General features: G+C 39.1%; 2 protein-coding genes and 2 long non-coding RNA genes across 7 annotated transcripts; 2 read left to right on the top strand and 2 right to left on the bottom strand.

Moving 5' to 3' along the window:
* Window positions 1-10,080: 10,080 nt before the first annotated feature.
* On the bottom strand, window positions 10,081-11,475 carry LOC121809516. The gene is made up of 2 exons (XR_006052276.1): window positions 11,204-11,475; window positions 10,081-10,372 (listed from the first exon to the last, which is right to left on the bottom strand). It is a non-coding gene; the product is annotated as an uncharacterized LOC121809516 (long non-coding RNA).
* On the top strand, window positions 10,425-12,819 carry LOC121809514 (flavonoid 3',5'-methyltransferase-like). The gene is made up of 5 exons (XM_042210196.1): window positions 10,425-10,840; window positions 10,942-11,027; window positions 11,108-11,252; window positions 11,465-11,596; window positions 12,382-12,819. Exons 1-5 carry the CDS (start codon window positions 10,790-10,792, stop codon window positions 12,670-12,672), a joined length of 705 nt encoding a protein of 234 aa, XP_042066130.1. The 5' UTR covers window positions 10,425-10,789; the 3' UTR covers window positions 12,673-12,819.
* Window positions 12,820-13,814: 995 nt separating this feature from the next.
* Window positions 13,815-18,294, bottom strand: LOC121809623. 3 transcript variants are annotated; one of them, XR_006052284.1, is made up of 6 exons: window positions 18,157-18,294; window positions 17,924-18,036; window positions 15,756-15,961; window positions 14,578-15,169; window positions 14,392-14,439; window positions 13,815-14,169 (listed from the first exon to the last, which is right to left on the bottom strand). It is a non-coding gene; the product is annotated as an uncharacterized LOC121809623 (long non-coding RNA). The 3 variants fall into 3 exon arrangements; XR_006052283.1 differs by having other exon boundaries at window positions 13,815-14,190; XR_006052282.1 differs by lacking the exon at window positions 13,815-14,169 and having other exon boundaries at window positions 14,369-14,439.
* Window positions 14,769-18,453, top strand: LOC121809622 (65-kDa microtubule-associated protein 8-like). 2 transcript variants are annotated; one of them, XM_042210345.1, is made up of 11 exons: window positions 14,769-14,902; window positions 14,978-15,181; window positions 15,581-15,838; window positions 15,936-16,148; window positions 16,317-16,472; window positions 16,544-16,703; window positions 16,784-16,935; window positions 17,027-17,114; window positions 17,258-17,331; window positions 17,740-17,814; window positions 17,893-18,453. In XM_042210345.1, the coding sequence occupies exons 1-11, from the start codon at window positions 14,816-14,818 to the stop codon at window positions 18,214-18,216; spliced, it is 1,791 nt and encodes a 596-aa protein (XP_042066279.1). In that variant the 5' UTR covers window positions 14,769-14,815; the 3' UTR covers window positions 18,217-18,453. The 2 variants fall into 2 exon arrangements, with proteins under 2 accessions (XP_042066279.1, XP_042066280.1); XM_042210346.1 differs by having other exon boundaries at window positions 17,899-18,453.
* The last annotated feature ends 1,681 nt before the right edge of the window (window positions 18,454-20,134 follow it).

Consider the following 20,134-nt stretch of genomic DNA (forward strand, 5'->3'; position numbering starts at 1 on the left):
ATCACTGTCATGCCCTAGAGTGTGGAGGTCACTTTGGACCTAGGAAGACCGCGAGGAAATTGTTGGACAGTGGTTTTTACTGGCCTACATTGAATAAGGATGCTTTCGAATTTTGTCAAAACTGTGAAAGATGTCAACAGACAGGGGGAATTTCCAAGAGGGACGAAATGCCGCAGGTCCCTGTGATTGTTTGTGAGATCTTTGATGTATGAGGAATGGATTTCATGGGTCCATTCCCATCTTCGTATGGGAATATGTACATCCTGGTGGCGGTGTATTATGTGTCAAAATGGATACAGGCCAAGGCTACTACCTCTTGTGAAGCCGGTGAGGTGGCCAAATTTTTTAAGTCTAATATTTTTGGTAGGTATGGAGTGCCTAGGGCTGTTATTTCAGATCAAGGAACTCACTTCCGGAACCGAACGATTGAAGCTTTGATGAAAAAATATGAAGTCCACCACAGGTTGTCCACACCATATCATCCTCAGTCTAACGGTCAGGCAGAGATATCAAATAGGGAGATCAAAGCAACACTAGAGAAGACGGTGAATCCGTCAAGAAAAGACTGGAGTAAGAGGCTTGACGACGCACTATGGGCATACAGGACAGCATATAAAACGCCCATTAGGATGTCACCTTACAGGTTAGTGTTTGGCAAGATGTGCCACTTGCCGGTTGGACTAGAGCACAAGGCATACTGGGCGGTCAAGGACATTAACATGAATCCTCAAGCTTGTGAGGGAGAGAGGAAACTACAGCTCCAGGAGTTGGAAGAATTGAGGCTTGAGTCTTACGAGTCAGCGATGTGGTATAAGGAGAAGACTAAGCTCTGGCATGATAAGAATCTCCAGACCAAGGAACTACAAGTTGGGCAGAAAGTTGTCCTGTTCCAATCCAGGCTTAAGCTGATGCCTGGAAAGCTAAAGTACAAGTGGATTGGACCATATACTATCGTTGGCCTTCGCGCAAATGGAGCAGTGGAGATCCAAGGAGGCGCCTCAAATTCTGTGCCTTTCCTCGTCAATGGTCATCGTGTGAAGGTATTCAGGGATAACTCAGAGCTGTGCGTAGTGGATGAAGTGCCTCTACGCGCACTCCCTGATATCGTCTAACCAGTCTAGGAAGGAAGTGTTCTTGGAGAAATCCTGGGTCAAGTAAATTAAGAAGTTTTTTTTATCCATACCCTGACCCGGGGAATCTCAAGAATACTTGAAAGAAAGTGTAAATATTTAATCGCTTTTCTTTAAACAAGAAAATCCCAAACAAAGAAAAAAATAATAATCTTCCAAAAATATTTTCGAAATACCAGACTCCGAAGGCAACTTGAGTTATCATTTGTTAGATCCTTGACCTAGGAGTCTGGCGTTTCAATTTCATTTTTCTTTTCTTCTAAGTGTGGAATTGCAGAGAACATTTACATGGGGCAGGGAATTGAGGAAAAATTTTTGGAGGGAGGTGGCGCCGGTTCGAATTTCAAATGATGACTTTATGGGGAGACTTACGGTTGCTCGCGTCATGCCTGCAACCCTCTTGCAAAACCGTCCCAGTCCATACCTACCGGCTATTTTCGTGCTTCCAATTTTAATTCCCATTTCATATTCGCTCTCTATCTAAAAATTCCCTAAAAAAAACTCTCTCTCGCAATTTCTGTTTTTTTTACTAACCCTAACCGGAGTATTTTCTTCCGAGTTCTTGAGAAATTGTCCAGATTCCAACTATGGCCAACACAGAACACAGGAAACTCATCCACATCTGCTGATTCTGGTGCGGCCTCGTTTGTGGCAGATTTAATGGAGAAATTTGGCGGCCCAGAAGAGGTGATGAAGGTCTTTGCCATGTTTACGGCGATGATGGGGCAGACTAGGACACCCGCTGCAACAACCCCAGTACCACCGCCTGTCCTTCCCGAAGTTTCAGCGACTCCAGGAGACATTATACCCGCGACTACAGAATCGACCACCACTGTAGTTGAGCAAGGCGCCCTGAATGATGAAGGAGCAAGGGGTGAGGCAGATCTGACGGCTGGGTTGGAACAGTTGACGGTCGACGACCAGAGATTAGCATCTGTGTTTGAGGGGAAAACCCCTATTTTTTCTGTTGGAATTTCTGAGGAAAATCCCTGCTGAAGTAGAGGCTGTTGAGGGGGGAGCCCCAGTGATTTCTGATGCTATTGTTTCTACGGGGGAAACCCCTAATTTGTCTGTTACTGGTACTGTAGAGGGGGCAACCCCTAATGTTGATGTAGAGGGGGCAACCCCTGATGTTGTTGAAGAGTTTGCTGGGGGAGAAACCCTAGAAAGTGTCGAGGGTGGCGATGCCCTAACCTCTACTGAGAAAGTTGCTGAGGTGAGCACCCCTGTGAAAACTGCGAGCGAAGAAGCCCAGGAGAAACAAGGACCGGCTGGGGAGGAAACTCCCGTTTATATCGAGGGGACAACCCCCAATTTGTCTGGGGATGCAGAAACCCCCATTACTGAAAACATACTGGAACCCGTTGAGGACGGGGCGAATTTGATTGTGGATTTGACCAATGTCCCGGAGGAGACAGTTTCACCGGTGAATACCAGAGAAGCCCGGAGACAAGCTCGCCGGAGCCTATTAGATGAAATTGATGACTCCGTCCAGCAGACGGAACAGGGAGCGCTGGGTCCAGAGACCGCAGCAGAAGAGTAGGACAACTCTCCTAGACCCAGTGGTGGGGAGAGTGATAAGGAGGAACGCCGCCAAGCGGGTGAGAGAAAAAGGAAGGGAAAACTGACAGCTTCCTCCTTGACCAAGAAACCAAAGGGCAAATCTGTTGAAGCCTCTCTTCCTCCACCCGCTAAGGTCCCTTATGCTGCTAAGTCAGACAACCCTACTCGATCTAGCGAATCCGAAGAGGAACCTGAGGAGGAGCTCAATTTCGAACCCACTGAAATCTGGTTGACCAAGGAATTGCTTGATGCAATGAGAAAGTTTGATGACCCCAAACGTGCAGCAACTTATAGAGAAAAAGGTACCCAACGTAAATATGCAAAGTCGGGAAAACGATATGATCCCGAGGAATTGAGAGAGATAGCTTCCGATGGTGAATTCCGGGAGTACATAGATGCCATCGGTTTCGACTAGTTGCTTAAGCATAGCTCTTTTGAAGTCCCAACGGTGTTAGCGCGAGAGTTTTTCTCGACCTTCCGCCTGAAGTCAACTACCGATCTGGATGTTGATTCTATCACGTTCTGCCTCTTCAACGAGGATCAGGAAATGAGCATCCGGGAGTGGTCGCTCCGCATGAGACTGTTCACGCACACAAAAGATGATGAGGGCCTATGGCAAGAAAGGATGGTTGGCCCGCCAAAGTTTACCCCTGGTTTCAAACCACAAGCTGCTTGGGAGTTCATAACTCACCCAAAGGTGGGTCAGTTTAAAACGAGTTGTTCGAAAGCCTCTCACATAGAGAACCGGATCCTGCGATTCGCTCAGACCTTCATAAGTTACAATCTGATGGGAACTGCAAACGCTGCCTTGACTACGGCAGATCACTACTTCACTTGGTGCATGGCCAAGGGAGTCAGAGTACACCTGGGCTACTGGTTAGCCCCGGCATGCCATCAGATGACCGCCAACCCTTCCAGACACATGTATACATGCCATCTCCTAGGGGCCTATCTTCAACGCAACGTGATACTAAAGATCGCCAAATCTTGCCGTGATGTGGAGATGTGCTTGCCACCGGAAGTTTTTAATATCAATTATTTTTTCAACAAGGGGCTTTTATATATGCATGGGAAGGAGGTGTGTTTCTATGAAGTCGGTCGGACTGAAGCCCAGGTCAAGCAGGAATCAGAAGTCGTCGAGGCAGCGCCCAGTGTTGAGGTTGAAGAGGTTAGGAAAGAAGTGAAAGGAATGAGGACAGAGGTGGAGAAGATGAGAGCAGAAGTCAGGGAAGTCAGGGAAGAGATGGTGGCCCTACGGGGTAGTGTGAAGGAATTGGTGGGGATGTCGTCGAACCACAGTGGTCAGATGAAAGAAGCTGTCGAACTGATGATGATGATGACCAAGTGGGTGAAGGAGAATTGCTTCGCGCCCAGGGCGAAATCAACTACTGGACCCAGCTCTGTGTCCACCCAGCCTGGGCAAGGAAGTGTGTCTCCCTAGTTTCCTCCGCCTGCGTCAAGACTCATACTTACTCCATCTACCTCAAAGCCAATAAGTGTGAAGAAATCAATACCCAGACCAAGCGAGGAAGTGAAGGAGGTGCCGGACTCACTGGAACGGAAAAAGGCGAAGGTGACCAGACCGTACGTGCCACCCCAGTCTGGCTCCTGCGGGGGCCAAACCCTGAATTAATTCCCCCCAAGACCAAGTAACTTTTCAATTTCTGTTTTTTTTTCTTCTTTCTTTTCAGTTTATGTGTTCTGTGCTCAGCATGCTTTAACTTGTATATGTGTGTTGTACCTTCTCCCACTTAGCCCGATGTTCGGTCTAAGTGTGAGAAGTTTGTGTTATGTTTGCATATTTGGTTGTTTGATTTGTCTTGGTTTTGTCCTGTTTTACTTCCCAGTTTCCCCTTCACTAGAATAGCTTGGGGACAAGCCGGAGTGAAGTGGGAGGGGGAGGGAGTAAGTGCAGTTTCTTTTGTTTTATGTTTGTGTTTAGAAGTCTTTAGGTCTAGCCTAGTCGCATGAGCTAGTAATATAATAAGGCAAGATCCTCTTAGTGAGAGCGATTGAAGATAGGATGCACATCAACTTTGATGTCCTTTTCCTTAATAATCTGAATGCGGCCTGAATGAAGTAAGGACGATAGAAGATGCCTTAGATAACCTAGTTGTGCAGCCCTACTATAAGAGCGAATTATAAACCTAAATACTTTGAGCTGACTTGTAAAAAATGGGCAGCCACTTGATGCTTAGGGAGTAGAGTCTGAAGGAGAAAAAAAAAAGAGGGTTTCTGGAGGTATAAGCTGGACGAAGTCCAGGGGAGGAATAAATTGAAAAAAATGGAGGTATAAGCTGGACGAAGTCCAGGGGAGGAATAAATTGAAAAAATTGGAGGTATAAGCTGGACGAAGTCCAGAGAGAGACAAAAATATACATAGAAAAAAAATCTCTTATAGAGAAAGGGAAAAATTCCTTAAGGGCAGGAAGCAATAGTAACCTGACCCAGGAAATTAATAGAGAAAAGGAGTAGTAAAAAGGAGAAACTCTCATAACCCGACGCATCAGTGGTGTAACTTTGAGTTTTGAGCGTTTCGATCCTAACATCCCTGGTGAGGAATGAGTGATTGAGCGAACCTAACAGTTGGGAAATCGATAGGCTATCTTGACGAACTGACAAACCGTTTAGGCAGAAGAGGGAAAGGGGAGGATTTGAAGATTGTAGACGATCGGATAGAACTTAAGCTTGTGGGGACGATCGCCTAAAAGTTGAAACTGGTTCATGCTTATGTGTTTTGTTTTCCTTTGTGTTTGTTCCCTTTTTGTGAGTCTGTAGTATGTATAGATCTAGGAGTCTGTACTTTGTTCGTGTTTTGTTTGTATAGTCGTTCATAGGAACCGTGCATTGAAATTCGCCTTATTTCTTTTTCTTATCTTTCATGCGTGAGAACAAGCATGGTTTAAGTGTGAGCAGTTTGATAAGGCTAATTTCATGCATAGGTCTAGGGGATAAATTCATGTAATTACGGGGTCTAACACACGTCTTAAGCCAGGTCCAGGAAAGAAAGAGGACAATCACATGGTCCGAGGAAACTGGCGAGAAAGTGAGCATTGTGGAGGAAATTGCAAGACGGAGAAAGTCTCGGGGCTGAAGGGTAGAATGAAGATTTCTACGAAGGCTTCTGGAAGATTATGCCCGCGCCTATATAAGGAAGGAAGCATGGATTCTAGAGGGATCTTCTCGGTGGAGGCCTCGTTACGAATCGCAGCTAGGAGCTCACTTTTCTTTTACACACTTGGGTTCTTTTTGGGAAATTCGGGGGTTCACGTCTGGGTTCGCTTCCTGTTTACTTTAGTTCCATTTGGGTGTAACACCGTCCTGTCGAGGGCGAAGAAACAATTTCCAGTTTATTTCTCGTTATTTTGTGGATTTCACCGAGCTTCGCTGTTCGAAGCTCGGCACTCTGTTTACCGTTATTTTGAGGGTTTATGAAAGTTATTTTCTATGATGTTGATGGTGTTTGTTTCTGCCTTAATTACTGTGTTGTTCTGGAGTTCGTGCTAGTACTTGTTTTGGAAGCTTTTCGCATTTGTTCACTGAATCTGTGGAGAGTCGTTTGAATTGGTTGTTGATCGGAGTAGATCTTTAGAATCGGAAGTTATGGGGATGAGTTTGATGGTTGCAGGATTCAGATCGCTTGGATCCGGAGTGGATTAAGCATCCGACGAGAGATCTGAACATAGTCGGTTTAATTTGATGCCTAGCCTTTGTGTTTTCATTTCGCGCCATCTAGTATATGTAGATCTGTGTTATTTCCGGTTTGTTGCAAGTTTCCGATGACCAAACTTTTATATTTTGTTCGAATCAGGGTATGTGCTCTGTTTCCTTCACTTTCGTGTTTGATTCAGTTAGAGAAGTGCATGTCGTTGATAGTTAAATTTCCAGTTCGTTATTTGCAGCTTTATGTCGTACCTGCTATTTCTGGAATTATGGTCCCCACTGTTATTCCTTTTCTGTCTAGCTAAATTAGGTAGTCGTTTACACGGTCTAGGAAGTGAATCTAACATCTATCAGTCATGCGGACGATTGATCTCAGCATGTTTACAGCTTTCTTGGTCTAGTGTTACATTTCCTGCCTAGGTCTAGTAGTAGTTATACCTCAACCCAGTTTACGTGGCAGCCGCCGCCTTTGTCAAGAGTCTCTAAATGCTTTCTACGTGTCCGTCTTCATGGGATCGACCCCTGCTTCTCTATACTAATCTATAGTATTCGGGTTGAGGGATCTTTGAAGGGGAGTTTTGTGTGTACAACGACAGAGTATTCCGTGTTTCATTGAGTTCCTAGACCAAGTGATCTAGTGGATTCATGGGACTTGGTATCTCGACCTAGCATAGCACATCGCATTTTCATGACACGAACACACATCTCTCCCGTCCCCTTTACTCATGTACATAATCATCCACATTCTGCTTGAGGAAATGAATAGCAGCGCATGCATGGAGACAAGGGATGCCAGTCAAATCCCATTTCCTACACTCACACTGCCTTAATGAATGAGTCACTACAAACCTATCGTCAAAGTGACTAACTTCAAATTTCCCCCCAACTGCAGGAATGGTAGTACAGTTTCTACTTTCATAGACCATAGCTTCAATTTTCTTCCTCACCTTTGGACACACATTTGAATTTATCCTAGCACTCTCCATGTCTAAACTCTTTCTGTATAGGCTCTCCATCAGTTTGGTTCTCATTTCATCTAGTATGTCTAACACATGTTTACTCCTTCCCTCAAGAATGTAGACATTGAAGCATTCACACACATTGTTCAGAATGGCATCAGAGCAGTTGTTAGGAGTTAGAAATGCTTTACAGAATCTGCTTGGGTTCTTGTCCATTAAGTCTGCATATGCCTGTCCATCTTCCTTCCCGAGCTCTCTGCAAGCAATCTCATACTCTTCCATGTAAGTACTTCTAACAAGCTTCCAGAAAGGCTGCTTCAAAAGTGGACCTTTGTGAGTTTTTTTCTAGTTTGCATAGATATGCCATACACAGTTTCTATGCTCAGAAGGGGAAGTTGACTCTGTACAGCATTTTCAAGTCCCTATCAATCAACATTGTTAGTGTCAACATAACAAATTATACTGCATTTTCCCATACCCACTCCCATATTTTGATCAGCCATATCTCCCACACTCTCATCAGTTCTAGCTCTCTTTCCCACATACACATTTATAGCTCCCACATCATCACCCAGATCCTCAGCATCGTTATCCTTGCCTCCCACATCATCCCCCAAAACATCAGCATCAGAATTCCTATTTGCCTCATCCTCCACAACACCCTCTCCCACATCTTTATCCATATAATCCATACCTCCCACATCCTCACCCACACTCTTTCCAAACTCCTTAGCTGCAGAATTCCTATCCCCCACCCTCTCATCCATACTTTCAACCACTGACTTCTGGAAAGACTGGAACAAACTCTTCTTGATACTACTTTCAACACTTTTCTCCACAACATCTTTGGTAGAAACTGACTTCAACTTGCCAGCCTTTGAAGTTGTTTGCTTTCTACGCCTTGTGATAGACATGCTCTTATTCACAGACTCAACATTACTCCTTTCCACTGACTCCAACTCAACCACTCGACTCCTTACAGCTCCATCACCCATAGTGTCCCCCCCATCCACGGATTGATCTTCATCAATCTGCTCTAGGCCACTCTTCTTCCCACCCACAATATACACATCACATATTTGATGCTTCACTGTTGTCAGAAACTTCAGCATTAACATCACCTCTGCGTCACCCTTGATGTTAATAAACTCCATTCCTCATTTTCTCTTGAAGCATAGTCTATTCCAGCTATCAAACCCTAGTTTGTTCAGTTCATTGACTAAGTCGAAGTAACCAAATCTATCTGGTTCAAACTCACATTTCCCCACCTATGTATTTCTCACAAATCCTCCCATCAGGAATGAAATTCCCCCCATGGTAAATCCGAAGCACAAAAGGTTTGTTCGGATTCGGCTTGTCTGGCCAGAATCTCGGCCACATCTTCATGTTTAGGGTTTAGGAAGCCTTACACAAAACTCGTCGCCGTTGAGGAAGCCAATGGACTCGTCGTCGTCGTCGATTAGGCCATCGTCGTCGCTCGGTCGTCGATTAGGTTGGTCGAATGTCGATTAGGTTTTGGAAATTTGGGGGCGATTTGGGGGTGGGTGGGGTGGGTTTTTAGGTTTTGTAATTTTAGTTTTGAAAATTTATTTATTTTTATTGCACAGTCAATTATGCTTGACCATGCCAGGCGCCACGAGACACCACATCAACAAAATACGACACGTCAGCTCGCTCTTTCGCCGGAAAAATCGTCGTGGGAAATCGGCGACTAAATGCAAAGTTGGTGACTTTATACGCCAATTTTAAAGGTCGTAGGAAAAACCGGAATTCGAGCAAAGTTGATGACTTTTAAGACAGTTATCCCTTATTAAAAATGAATAAACAGCATTATTTACCAACCACGGTATATATGGATTTAGATATAGACAAAATTGTTAATTATGATGCCTACTTTGACTTGGCCACCAATTGAATGCATGCTGATTGCTGCCCGTTTCTCTCACATGATACTCATAATTTTAATAATAATAGTGTTAAAGTTAAAATATTACTAATATCATAACAACACACCTTCACGTTCCTCGATTTCTATTGGTTCTCATTTTGAAGTTTATTCTTAATTTTTAATGCCCTTCACCAAACTCAATCATGATTTCTCATTTTTCTTAATGGATTTTACCAAACTTCTAATCCCAGTTCTATATTTTAATAGATCCTGACCAAACTCAAGATTTGCTTAATGACCGGTCACTAATTGTATAAACATTTATTTTAATTGGAGGATGAAGAGATTCATATTTATAGGGTCATGCTAGATTGAGATTTTTTAGCTTGATTGAAAATTGAGATGCATTTTCAGCTACTCATTCATAATATTTTTGAAATGTCAATTGCAATTAGATTATATCAACTCGGAGGTATTATCGTCAATAGCATGCACATCAAATGTCAATAGCCTGCACATCAAATGTCAACAACTTATAATTGACATTATATGTGTGTAGTTGACGTGAATTGTATATGTAGTTGACGTGAATTGTATATGTAGTTGACATTATATGTGTGTAGTTGACATGAATTGTATATGTAGATGACAAAATAAAATTAAAATAAAATTTTAAAAAAATTAAAATTAAAAAAAAGTACTATTTATTGAATAAAATGTACCATGAAATTACCATTCTGCCATTTCATAATTAATTAATCTAAAAATATTTTCTATGTGGCAAATTCTGGACCACTCATTTAATAAAATTGAGTGGCTGATAATGCATCTCAATTCTCAATTAGGCTAAAAAATCTCAATAGATCACAACCCCATATTTATATAGCCTACAAGGCTACAACATTTGTTTCATAATTAATTTAGGTAATAAATATTGTTCACTAAGTTGAATAAATTTTATGCCTTGTTTCTAAATTTTTTTTAGTTGGAGACGAAAATTAAAATTTGTAAAATTTCACTAAGTTACAAATCTTACGACCCCATCTGCATCGGCCACACTTGCGTGTAGCGAGCGGACTCCTGCTTTCTCGTCACATCGAGTCTTCTTATCTGCGGACGCCTCTCCTCATTCATGTGGAATGAACCAATGAGCATGCATTACTGATACCCTAATAATACAACAAATAAACTTTTTTATTAATTTCAACCCATCCGTTTTTTATTACAATTTTCAAAATATACCATAAATAATACTTCTATATCTTAGTCAATGAAGCAATTATTTAACTAGTAATATGTCATCAAATTCTTGCAAATAATTAAATCTGTGAAACCTAATAACAAGATGGTGGTCGTTGGCCGGGAGAATCTCCATGACTTACCAACCCACCCAAAATCATGTACTTAAAAATTCTAAAAAAGTAAACTATTGTAAAAAATTATATATATATGAGAGTAGTTGCTGTATTGTATGTGAAATTTCTTCCAAACAGAGTCTTTATAAATAGCCTCATTCTTTCAACCAAACACATCATCCCTTCATTCATACTTAAATTATCATTCATCTTTATTAGCTTAATTTGAAAATGAAGGATAAGTTCTATGGCTCCATTCTTCAGAGCGAAGCCCTAGCTAAGGTTTTCTTTCTACTCCCTACTTAATTAATTTTGCATAATATTTAAAAACTATCTTATTTCAATTTTTTCATTATTAATAAATGTCACATTATTTTTTCCAGTATATTCTGGAAACAAGTGCCTATCCCAGAGAGCACGAACAACTAAAAGAGATCAGGAATGCTACCGTCGATAAATATAAATTTTGGTAATATATAAACCAAACATTTATATGCATAGTTTTTTAATTAATAAAATAGTTCTAATAATCAATTGATGAATAATCAGGAGTCTTATGAATGTGCCGGCTGATGAGGGCCAGTTTATATCTATGCTTTTGAAAATTATGAATGCGAAGAAGACTATCGAAGTCGGAGTTTTTACCGGTTATTCACTTCTCTCTACTGCTCTCGCTCTTCCCGATGACGGCAAGGTATGTAAATTTGGAGGATGAAACATAAAAACAAATAATAATAATAATAATAATAATAATAATAATAATAATAATAATAATAATAATAATAATAATAATAATAATAATAATAATAATTGAGTTGTATACGTGTGTATACTTACTTATTGAGGAATCAAAGTTCGCGTAGTTTTTTTTTATCTTGACTTACCTCTCTGGTCGTCGTTTTGCAGATAACCGCGATCGACCCGGATAGGGAAGCCTACGAAACTGGATTGCCATTTATTGAAAAGGCAAACATGGCTCACAAAATTGAGTTCATCCAGTCTGATGCTTTGAGTGTCATGAAGGAACTCCTCTCCAAGGTAACTAATTATTTCTTACAAAGATAATATTAATATTTATAATACTGAAATTATGTAATTGGTTATGATTAAGAGTCCACTACCTTACACCATAATTGGTTGGCCGGTCGCATCTCTCTTTTCGTGATTGCTCATATTCTATTCCAACGGTGCAAACCTAATTAACTTTGTTGACATATTAATACCATTTAAATATAAATGAGTGTTATGTTGTATATTCTGTATCTCATGAATCATGATTATCACAACTCTCCTCAATATTAATCATGTTTACCACAACTCTTCATTAGTGTATGTTAGTATCATTTATTTAATTTTATATAATTATTCAATTTTAATAAATTAAAAATTATTATCAATATTATAAATTTAACAAATTAGATAAATAAAAGCTTGATTGTTTATTTTCTCAATAACTTCATTTAAATAAAAAAATCAAATTTTATTTTTATGTAATTGATAAAATTAATAATTTCGATAATATTGAGTAAATTTTAAGATATTAGAATATAACTACCTTGTAAATAAGCATGAATGAAAGTGATATTCGTAATGCTCAAATAAAATAAGCAGCATAACATTTTTCATTAAATTCATAAGTTGTACTCCGCTATCGAATATTCCATTTATTAACTTATTTCACTCTGAATTTATTATAAAAAATAAATATGTAAAATTGAGGCTCACGTATCATTAACTTTTTATACATACTTTCATTCATATTTCTTAAAACGTGTGTCGAATCAAAGTGTGACACGTTGAATTAACAATCACCGATGGATTAGGGCGAGGAAGGGACATTCGATTACGCATTCGTTGATGCGGACAAAGAGAACTACATCAACTACCACGAACAACTGCTGAAGCTGGTTAAGGTAGGAGGAATTATAGCCTACGACAACACATTGTGGTCCGGCACCGTAGTCGCGGCGGAGGAAGACGAGATGGATGACTTCTTGAGGGGCTGCAAAGGGCATATCATTGCGCTCAACTCATTTCTAGCCGCTGATTCCCGCATCGAATTGGCCCAACTTTCAATCGGAGATGGCCTCACTTTGTGCAGGCGTCTCATCTGATTATTTCCCCTCTTTTTTATTTAAATAATTACACCATATGCAACTGTAATTTTATTTCCGTTTTTTATAATTCTATACAAAGGTTTTATTTGTTTTGGAACTTTTACCAATGTAATTTGTTTTTAAGAAACGTGACTCCTTCGATTATTTTGCTTGTGTCTTAGTTTTATTTTCTTCGTTTTATGACTATTTTTATATTTAAAATTTGGACTATTGTGTTTGGAGAACATTTGATAAAACACATTTTAGTGTTTAGACCTTATATCCTGATTTGACATTTTGGCGTTGCCATTTCAATTTTGGTATTTAGCGTTTGACAAAAAAGCCTTCATTTAATGATTTGACCTTATTGGGCTAGCCAAAGAAAAAATCAAGCCCAACAAAAGGATGTACAAAATCGTCCTCATCATTAATTAGGTAATGGAGTAGTACTATTTTCGTTGAAAGATCAATAACATTCCATATAAATATTCCCTATTCTTTGTACTGCCAATGTACGAAGACAATACAAATTAGTAAAATAAATATAACAATAAAGTAGTAAGATAATAAGAATTTTTAAGATGAAAGATTGATTAATTTTTTTGGACATACAAAAATGAAAAAAACATTATTATCAGGGATAAATGAAATTATAAAAGGCTGCTAAACTTAGATTCACTTTCGTTCTTCGTCTAAAACTCATTATAGCAATAGCCTTCCAATGTCAATAACAATTAACTTTCTTTCCCATGTCTGACTCCACGAATTCCATTTACGGAATCCCTAGTAAGCATGTGTCCTGAATGAGATCATTATTCAAGGAGTTTTTCCAACTGTTGTGTAGTCACAATTGAGCAACACCCACCACGTCATTTAGAAATTATAATATGATTTGAGTTATTTGGACTCTTATACTTGTGAAGCACTCATACAATATTTATTGCATACATGTGTGAGCACCTCTCAACAGACAAGGTGAGTACGTGTGTAATCCATGTTTAAAAAAACATGTTTGACTTTAATAAGAAGATGAACCAAGATTTAACATCGTTCTCGTTTACCTGCGCCACCTAACAACAACGTAGTGATAACGAGATGCTACCAAGCAATCTAAGTTCTAACACTAAATGAACTTTTAATAGGAACATGCAATGTACTAATTTTGTTTCTGATAAAAACCCATAAATAGTCAAGGTAAAATGTCCTTTTTTGGATAAGGCATCACTCATCTTGAATGTCTGCCCAAATATTCTTTCTTTTTTTTTTCTTTAATCATACAAAATGTAGATAATAGACGGTTAGGATGCCTTGAATCATTACTATTTGCCGCTAGCCAAATGGGGGTCCGTGGATGTACCTATTTGTATAGAAGGCACAAAACTTGGTATCTGTAACCGCAGTCATAATACAATTTGTTCTCCGTTCTTGCCCGTGGATGTAGCCAACACAACGTTGGTGAACCACGTAAATTCTGTGTCTCTTTACGTTCTTTCGTTTGTCGATTACACAATTGCCCTATTTGTCATAACATAGACACTAGCAAAATAATTAATTGGTTTTGCATTCATAGTTTGACAAATATTGGTGAGGAATAACAGTACCTCTCCAATAACATAACATAAGTTAATGTGATTTTACTAATTATCTGAGATAAAATGAGTAAGTTTCCAAGAAAAGTGGATTCTCATATGATAATCTAATAACAAGATTCTCAAGCACAAATATATGATGCCTTACCATTTCTTTTCCCCTTTTTTCCAGAGAGCTTTGCTTGAGAATCAAGTCCTGCTCAAAGCAAAAAAAGAGTGATGAAACCTCACAATCATTAGAAGCTCAACTGTGATGAGAGAATCAAAGCACCATCTCATCTGTTGACACAAAACACACTACAATTAACCTTGACAGTAAAGTAGAAAGACAAACCTCAAAGATCAAAAGCAACAAAGAATCCTTGAACCTAAAGTTCCACTGTCACCCACCAGTGAAACCTTATCTTTCAAGCAAATATTCACTCCCAAAACCAAAGTCCCACCTCACTATGGTCCCTCCATCTCTCTAGTTTTTAAAACTGCTCCTGTGGTACAAAACAATACTAGTCGCTTCTAGGAAACGACTGCTAAATCTCTAGTCTTTCATCGTCTCATCAGAAAGGATTCTACTGATGGGATCCTTACAGAAATCAAATGGTGGGATGGGAAGTTTAGCATTGCTGGAGACGTCGTGTGGCTACTTGCTACAAGAATTACAGGCATGTCTTTACGTATTTTTAACTTATCGCAATGTGATCAGTCAGATTGTTGTAACATGAGCCTTTCGCTTGCAGATCATATGGGATGAAGTCGGAGAAGACAAATTTGAGCGGGAAAAGTTTCTGCTGGATCTTGAGCAGGAGTGCCTCGAGATTTATAGAAGAAAAGTTGACAGAGCTAACATTTCACGAGCTCGACTACATCAGCAGCTTGCAGAGTCCGAGGCTGAGTTTACTCATCTCCTCCTCTCACTTGGAGAAAGATCACTGCCAGGAAGGGTAAGAATCATATACACTACAAATCAGTTAAATCAAAACCTTTGTAAAAGCAACTTATTAAGTAATGTATCCTGGAAGAGCCAATATAGTTGTAGATAGATAATGTGAAAACTGTGCCAATCTGCAATAGCTCTTGGACATGATCACATAATTTAAGAGAAATCAAATACTCTCAATGCTTTTTGCATGAAGATCAGGAGACAATCATAATGTAAAAAAAATTTAAATATGTAAAAAACTGATTTGAAACATCTATTAATGTAAAATTACAGGGAAGGAAGCTTGACAATCTGATATTTTTACATTACAGCAAACAATAATTATAGATCTTAGCAGGAGAAAAGCTTTAAAATATGTACTGTTATGTTTTGATTCAAGTGCCTTTTTCATCCTCGACAGCCAGAGAAAATGGCAGGAACGCTGAAAGAGCAACTGAATTCTATAACCCCAGCACTAAGAGAGATGCAGTTAAGGAAAGAAGAGCGAGTAAAGCAATTCCGAGTAGTACAGGGGCAAATTCATAAAATTTCTGCAGAAATTGCAGGTTGGACAGAATATAGTGATTCAACATCACCTGTTTGTGTCAACGAGAATGATCTTTCACTTAAGAAACTTGAGGAGTTCCAAAATGAGCTTCAGAGACTTCAGAGTGAGAAGGTACTATAGTGAAAATATGTCGTTAGGGGCTTAAAAATAAATTGAGAAACCAATCACTTTTATTTGTTTTCTTGGATGCTTGTATTCCTATCAAAAGAGCGACAGACTCCAGAGGATGGAAAACTGCATAAGCACAATCAGAAATTTGTCAGCCACTTTAGGAATGGATTCTTCATCGATCATAACAAAGGTGCACCCAAGCTTGAACGAATTATCAGGATTGTCAAAGAACATTAGTGATGGTATCCTGGAAAAGCTTGATAGCACAGTGAAGTCCCTTCAATCAGAAAAACAAACACGGTTTGACAAGGTAGAAATTTTTTTATATCTTGTGCTGATTTCATACTAAGAGCTGGTTCATATCACAATATATATGATATAAGGGACGCACACAGAACATTAAGACATAGAATTTGTTAGAAATGGTCACTGCAAACATTTAGCATAATAACTCTGATTAGTTGATTTATTTATTCAGCTGCAACAACTTGGTAAAGCATTGTCTGATTTGTGGAGTCTTATGGATACACCCTATAAAGACCGTCACGAATTTCTACATGTTGCCAATCTATCATCGATGGCATCAGCAGAGATATCCACCCCCAGAAGTCTTACTCTTGACATGATGCAGCAGGTATGCCGTCTGATACTTCTCCAGAATTATATGCCAGAAATGATTTAATTTGATTATAAATCTTTTTCAAGGCTGACACTGAAGTGAAGAGACTGGATCAGTTGAAAGCAAGCAAGATGAAAGAGTTTTTCTTCAAGAAACAAATAGAGCTCGAGGACATATGCAGAAGATCACACATGGAAATACCATCGAGGTCGGAGATGGAAAAAATAATCAGCCAAATAGACTCCGGTAAGACTGAATTTTTAGAAAGAAAATTTTTAGTTGTATCTCATATATCACAATTTGACCCATGGCCATACATATAAAAGGGGAGATTGATCATGCCGATCTCCTCACAAGCGTGGATGAGCAGATATCAAGAGCTGAAGAAGAAGCTAGTAGCAGGAAGGTGATCATGGAGAAGGTTGAAAAGTGGATATTGGCATGTGACGAGGAGCTCTGGTTAGAAGAGTACAGCACGGTCAGATTCTTCTCTTCTTCATTTAAATACTAGTAATTACATTAAGAACCCCTTCAGCAAGAAAATCTTAGCTGCTAATTTCCCAATACAGGATGAAAATCGATATTCGGTTAGCAGAGGTGCTCATAAGAACCTTAAAAGGGCTGAGCAAGCCAGATTGATGGTCAACAAGATACCAGGTTAAGAGTTATTTCTATGATATACTCTCAAGCATAACTTAATACTAATACATTATTTTTTACTAGAATGAAAGACTAAACCAACTAGATGAGTTAAAAAAGGTTGATAACCATATGATTTGTCTGCTTCATCCTCCTGGCAGCTTTGGTGGACTTGCTGATATCCAAGACTAAGGATTGGGAAGATGAAAGAAAGAAAGTCTTCTTGTATGATGAGGTATACTGTTCTGAATAGCTACTTCAGTGAATCATTCTTGTAAGCATTATGAATACGTACCGTCTTCCCATGTGATCGGGGAACATAAAGAGGTGTAAAAGTTATCTATATAGAAAACTATGGAAAAGAGAAGACACATTCTTGGATATATGATAGACATGGTATTCGTAGAAGTGATGAAATTGTAGTGTCAAATTGGTTGGGTAAAATTGTTTCAGCAGAGAAAACAATCTCAAGATAACTTTTACACACTTGAGTTGGTTTTTCATTTCAACTTCAGTTTACTAGGAACTAGACTTTGATTTCATTCACAGAGTGATCAGAATCCAAAGCCTTTTATGCCTCATTATTCAGCTTTGCAATGTTTCTGAATATACCATTGTACTAGAATTAAAACTCGGACTTCAGGTTCCTCTACTAGCAATGCTTGAAGAGTACCGTATGTTAATGAAGGAAAAGGAAGAGGAGAAACAAAGGCAACGGGTATTATCTTCAGAGCCTATAACTATGGTTATGGCCTTTTTAGAATATTCCAATGCATAAGAGTGATCTTTCATGCAGGAACAGAAGAAGGTACAGAGTAAAGTAGTACCTGAGCCCGACAGCCCATTTGGAACAAGGCCAGGCACTAGCAGTCGGCGTCTTTCTGATAGAAGCATAAACGGAGGCTTTGGAAGTGAGAGCCCTCTAAACAGAAAATCTTCCCTGGGATTACAGCCCATAGGACCAAACAGTATCAACTCACCAAGTCGAGGCGTATCTTCTATAAGAGGAGGAAAGAAAACAAACAGAGAAAGGGCATACAGTCAGAAAGGCTTTTCTTACCATCTCAGAGAGGATACAGTGTCCGTTGTCTCGGCATTTTCTGGCCCCTTCTCACCATAGGATCTCGGGTGTCCACCATGAATTCATTAATTTGTATAATCAGTTTCCATTCTCTTAGGGGTGTTCGGTTTGCAAGATTATATTTGTTCATGAGATTAAATCTCATGACTTAATCCTAGATGGATAGTCATGAGATAATTAGTCATAGTCAACTACTATTTTATCTGGGAAACCGAACACCACCTTATAGTATAAAAAGAGTTGTACGGGTAAATAAATTAAAGGATCGTTGCACAAGTTCTAAAGGCTACATTTGCACATTTTCTGCAGCATTTGACAAACAAAACCATTTCATTTTGTAGAGAAAATCACAAGCCACAAATACTTCATACTAATTTAAAGCAATATAGCTTAAACATATTGAACTGATTTATCCAGAAACACAACTTTATACAGTCTAATATAATCACAATTGCACATGATTTATTTGTTAATCAGATTAAGTACCAAAATATCTAATTTCCATTAATTTAACTCAACTTAAGAATTGAAACAGGCTCACAACACCATCCTCCAGAACAATAACTGATATAATTTCATCTATTGAAATTTAAAACCTAATACCAACAGAAATTTTAACTAGCCTTTGTATTTTTTTTTGAAAGAAGGTATCAATTGAACGAGTGGTAGAAGGAACGGGCTTCTTAACTGGCCGCGATTTAGCACGATCTCCCGGGATATTCTGATCGGTGGGGCGAGGAGGCATCGGGAGAGACCGGACGGTGTCGTTTGACGGCAATTCGAATGTGTTCGACTGCTATAGCCTTCCTCTTCTTCTCGACTGCGGCGTTCGCTGGTTGGAGGAAGCGACGAGGAACACGGCTTCGGCAGTGACCTTGTTGATATTTTTTTTTCATGTATTGGATTTGGAGGTGAAATTTAGCGGGAAATATTTTGTATCACAAATCAATATGAGTAATTTATCCCCAAATTTGGGTAGTCAATACAATACTCCTTTGAATTCACTATTTTGGTCATAATATTTACAATTGTCTCCTCGATCTTTTTTTTATGAGATGTCAACCTATTTCATGTTTGGTTATATTGCGCTGGCTGGATCATATTCTCGTGAGGTTAGTTGTTGTATTATTGTTGTAAAATAATTTGATTTTCTGTGTGAGGAAAATAATATTTTGTTAGCAATATTCTTAGTTACATTTGTTAAGCCACTTTTCACATCCAGTAAAATTTCACCTCAACATAAATATGGTCAAGTTACCTCCAACAAATATGAAGTTCTGAATTGTAGAGTTTCTGATGATTTGGTTACTTCTCCAATCAACGTAGGTGTATCATGAACAATTAGGTATACTATTATTTCGAGCAAGCCTTCATGCTCCCATAATATAGGTGCCCTTTGAGTATGGAACGACGATACTCACTACTGAAAGATAAATCAATTTTTCAACTAAGTGCTAATATCTCCCAATTTATGCTAATCAAAACCCTTCATGATATGTAGACTGTAGGCCATTGCAGCAAGATCTGCCTCTCCGTTGCCAACTGCGTTACGCCCCTGCAGGCAGTAGACTGTAGGCCATGATTTGTCATGACGGGTGTAAGCGTGTTTACAATCTATGAGGCTTGCTTCGACTCATAGATCAAGATCATACTTTTCCTAGTGCAAAAAATACCTTCCTCTTGTCTTAGAAATTGTGAATAAGTACTTAGTCTCAAAGATCTTTTATTTTGAATTACTGAGATAAATTATTCCTAAAGTCTCACGCGCCTTATTGTCATTTCATGTAATAATCATGTCATTATGCAGGCGATAAAATTTGTAACTAAGGTGAGCATTGCTTGGGTTGTTGTTAGTCAGCCTCTCTGTTGTGGCTATCTATATGGTGTTGGCATATGTTTCTAGCTACCATTTTTGTGCTTTTTAGATTCTATTGGATGTTAGTTATTGTTATTAGGT

This window comes from Salvia splendens, chromosome 6, assembly GCF_004379255.2.
Source record: "Salvia splendens isolate huo1 chromosome 6, SspV2, whole genome shotgun sequence".
Taxonomy (NCBI): domain Eukaryota; kingdom Viridiplantae; phylum Streptophyta; class Magnoliopsida; order Lamiales; family Lamiaceae; genus Salvia; species Salvia splendens.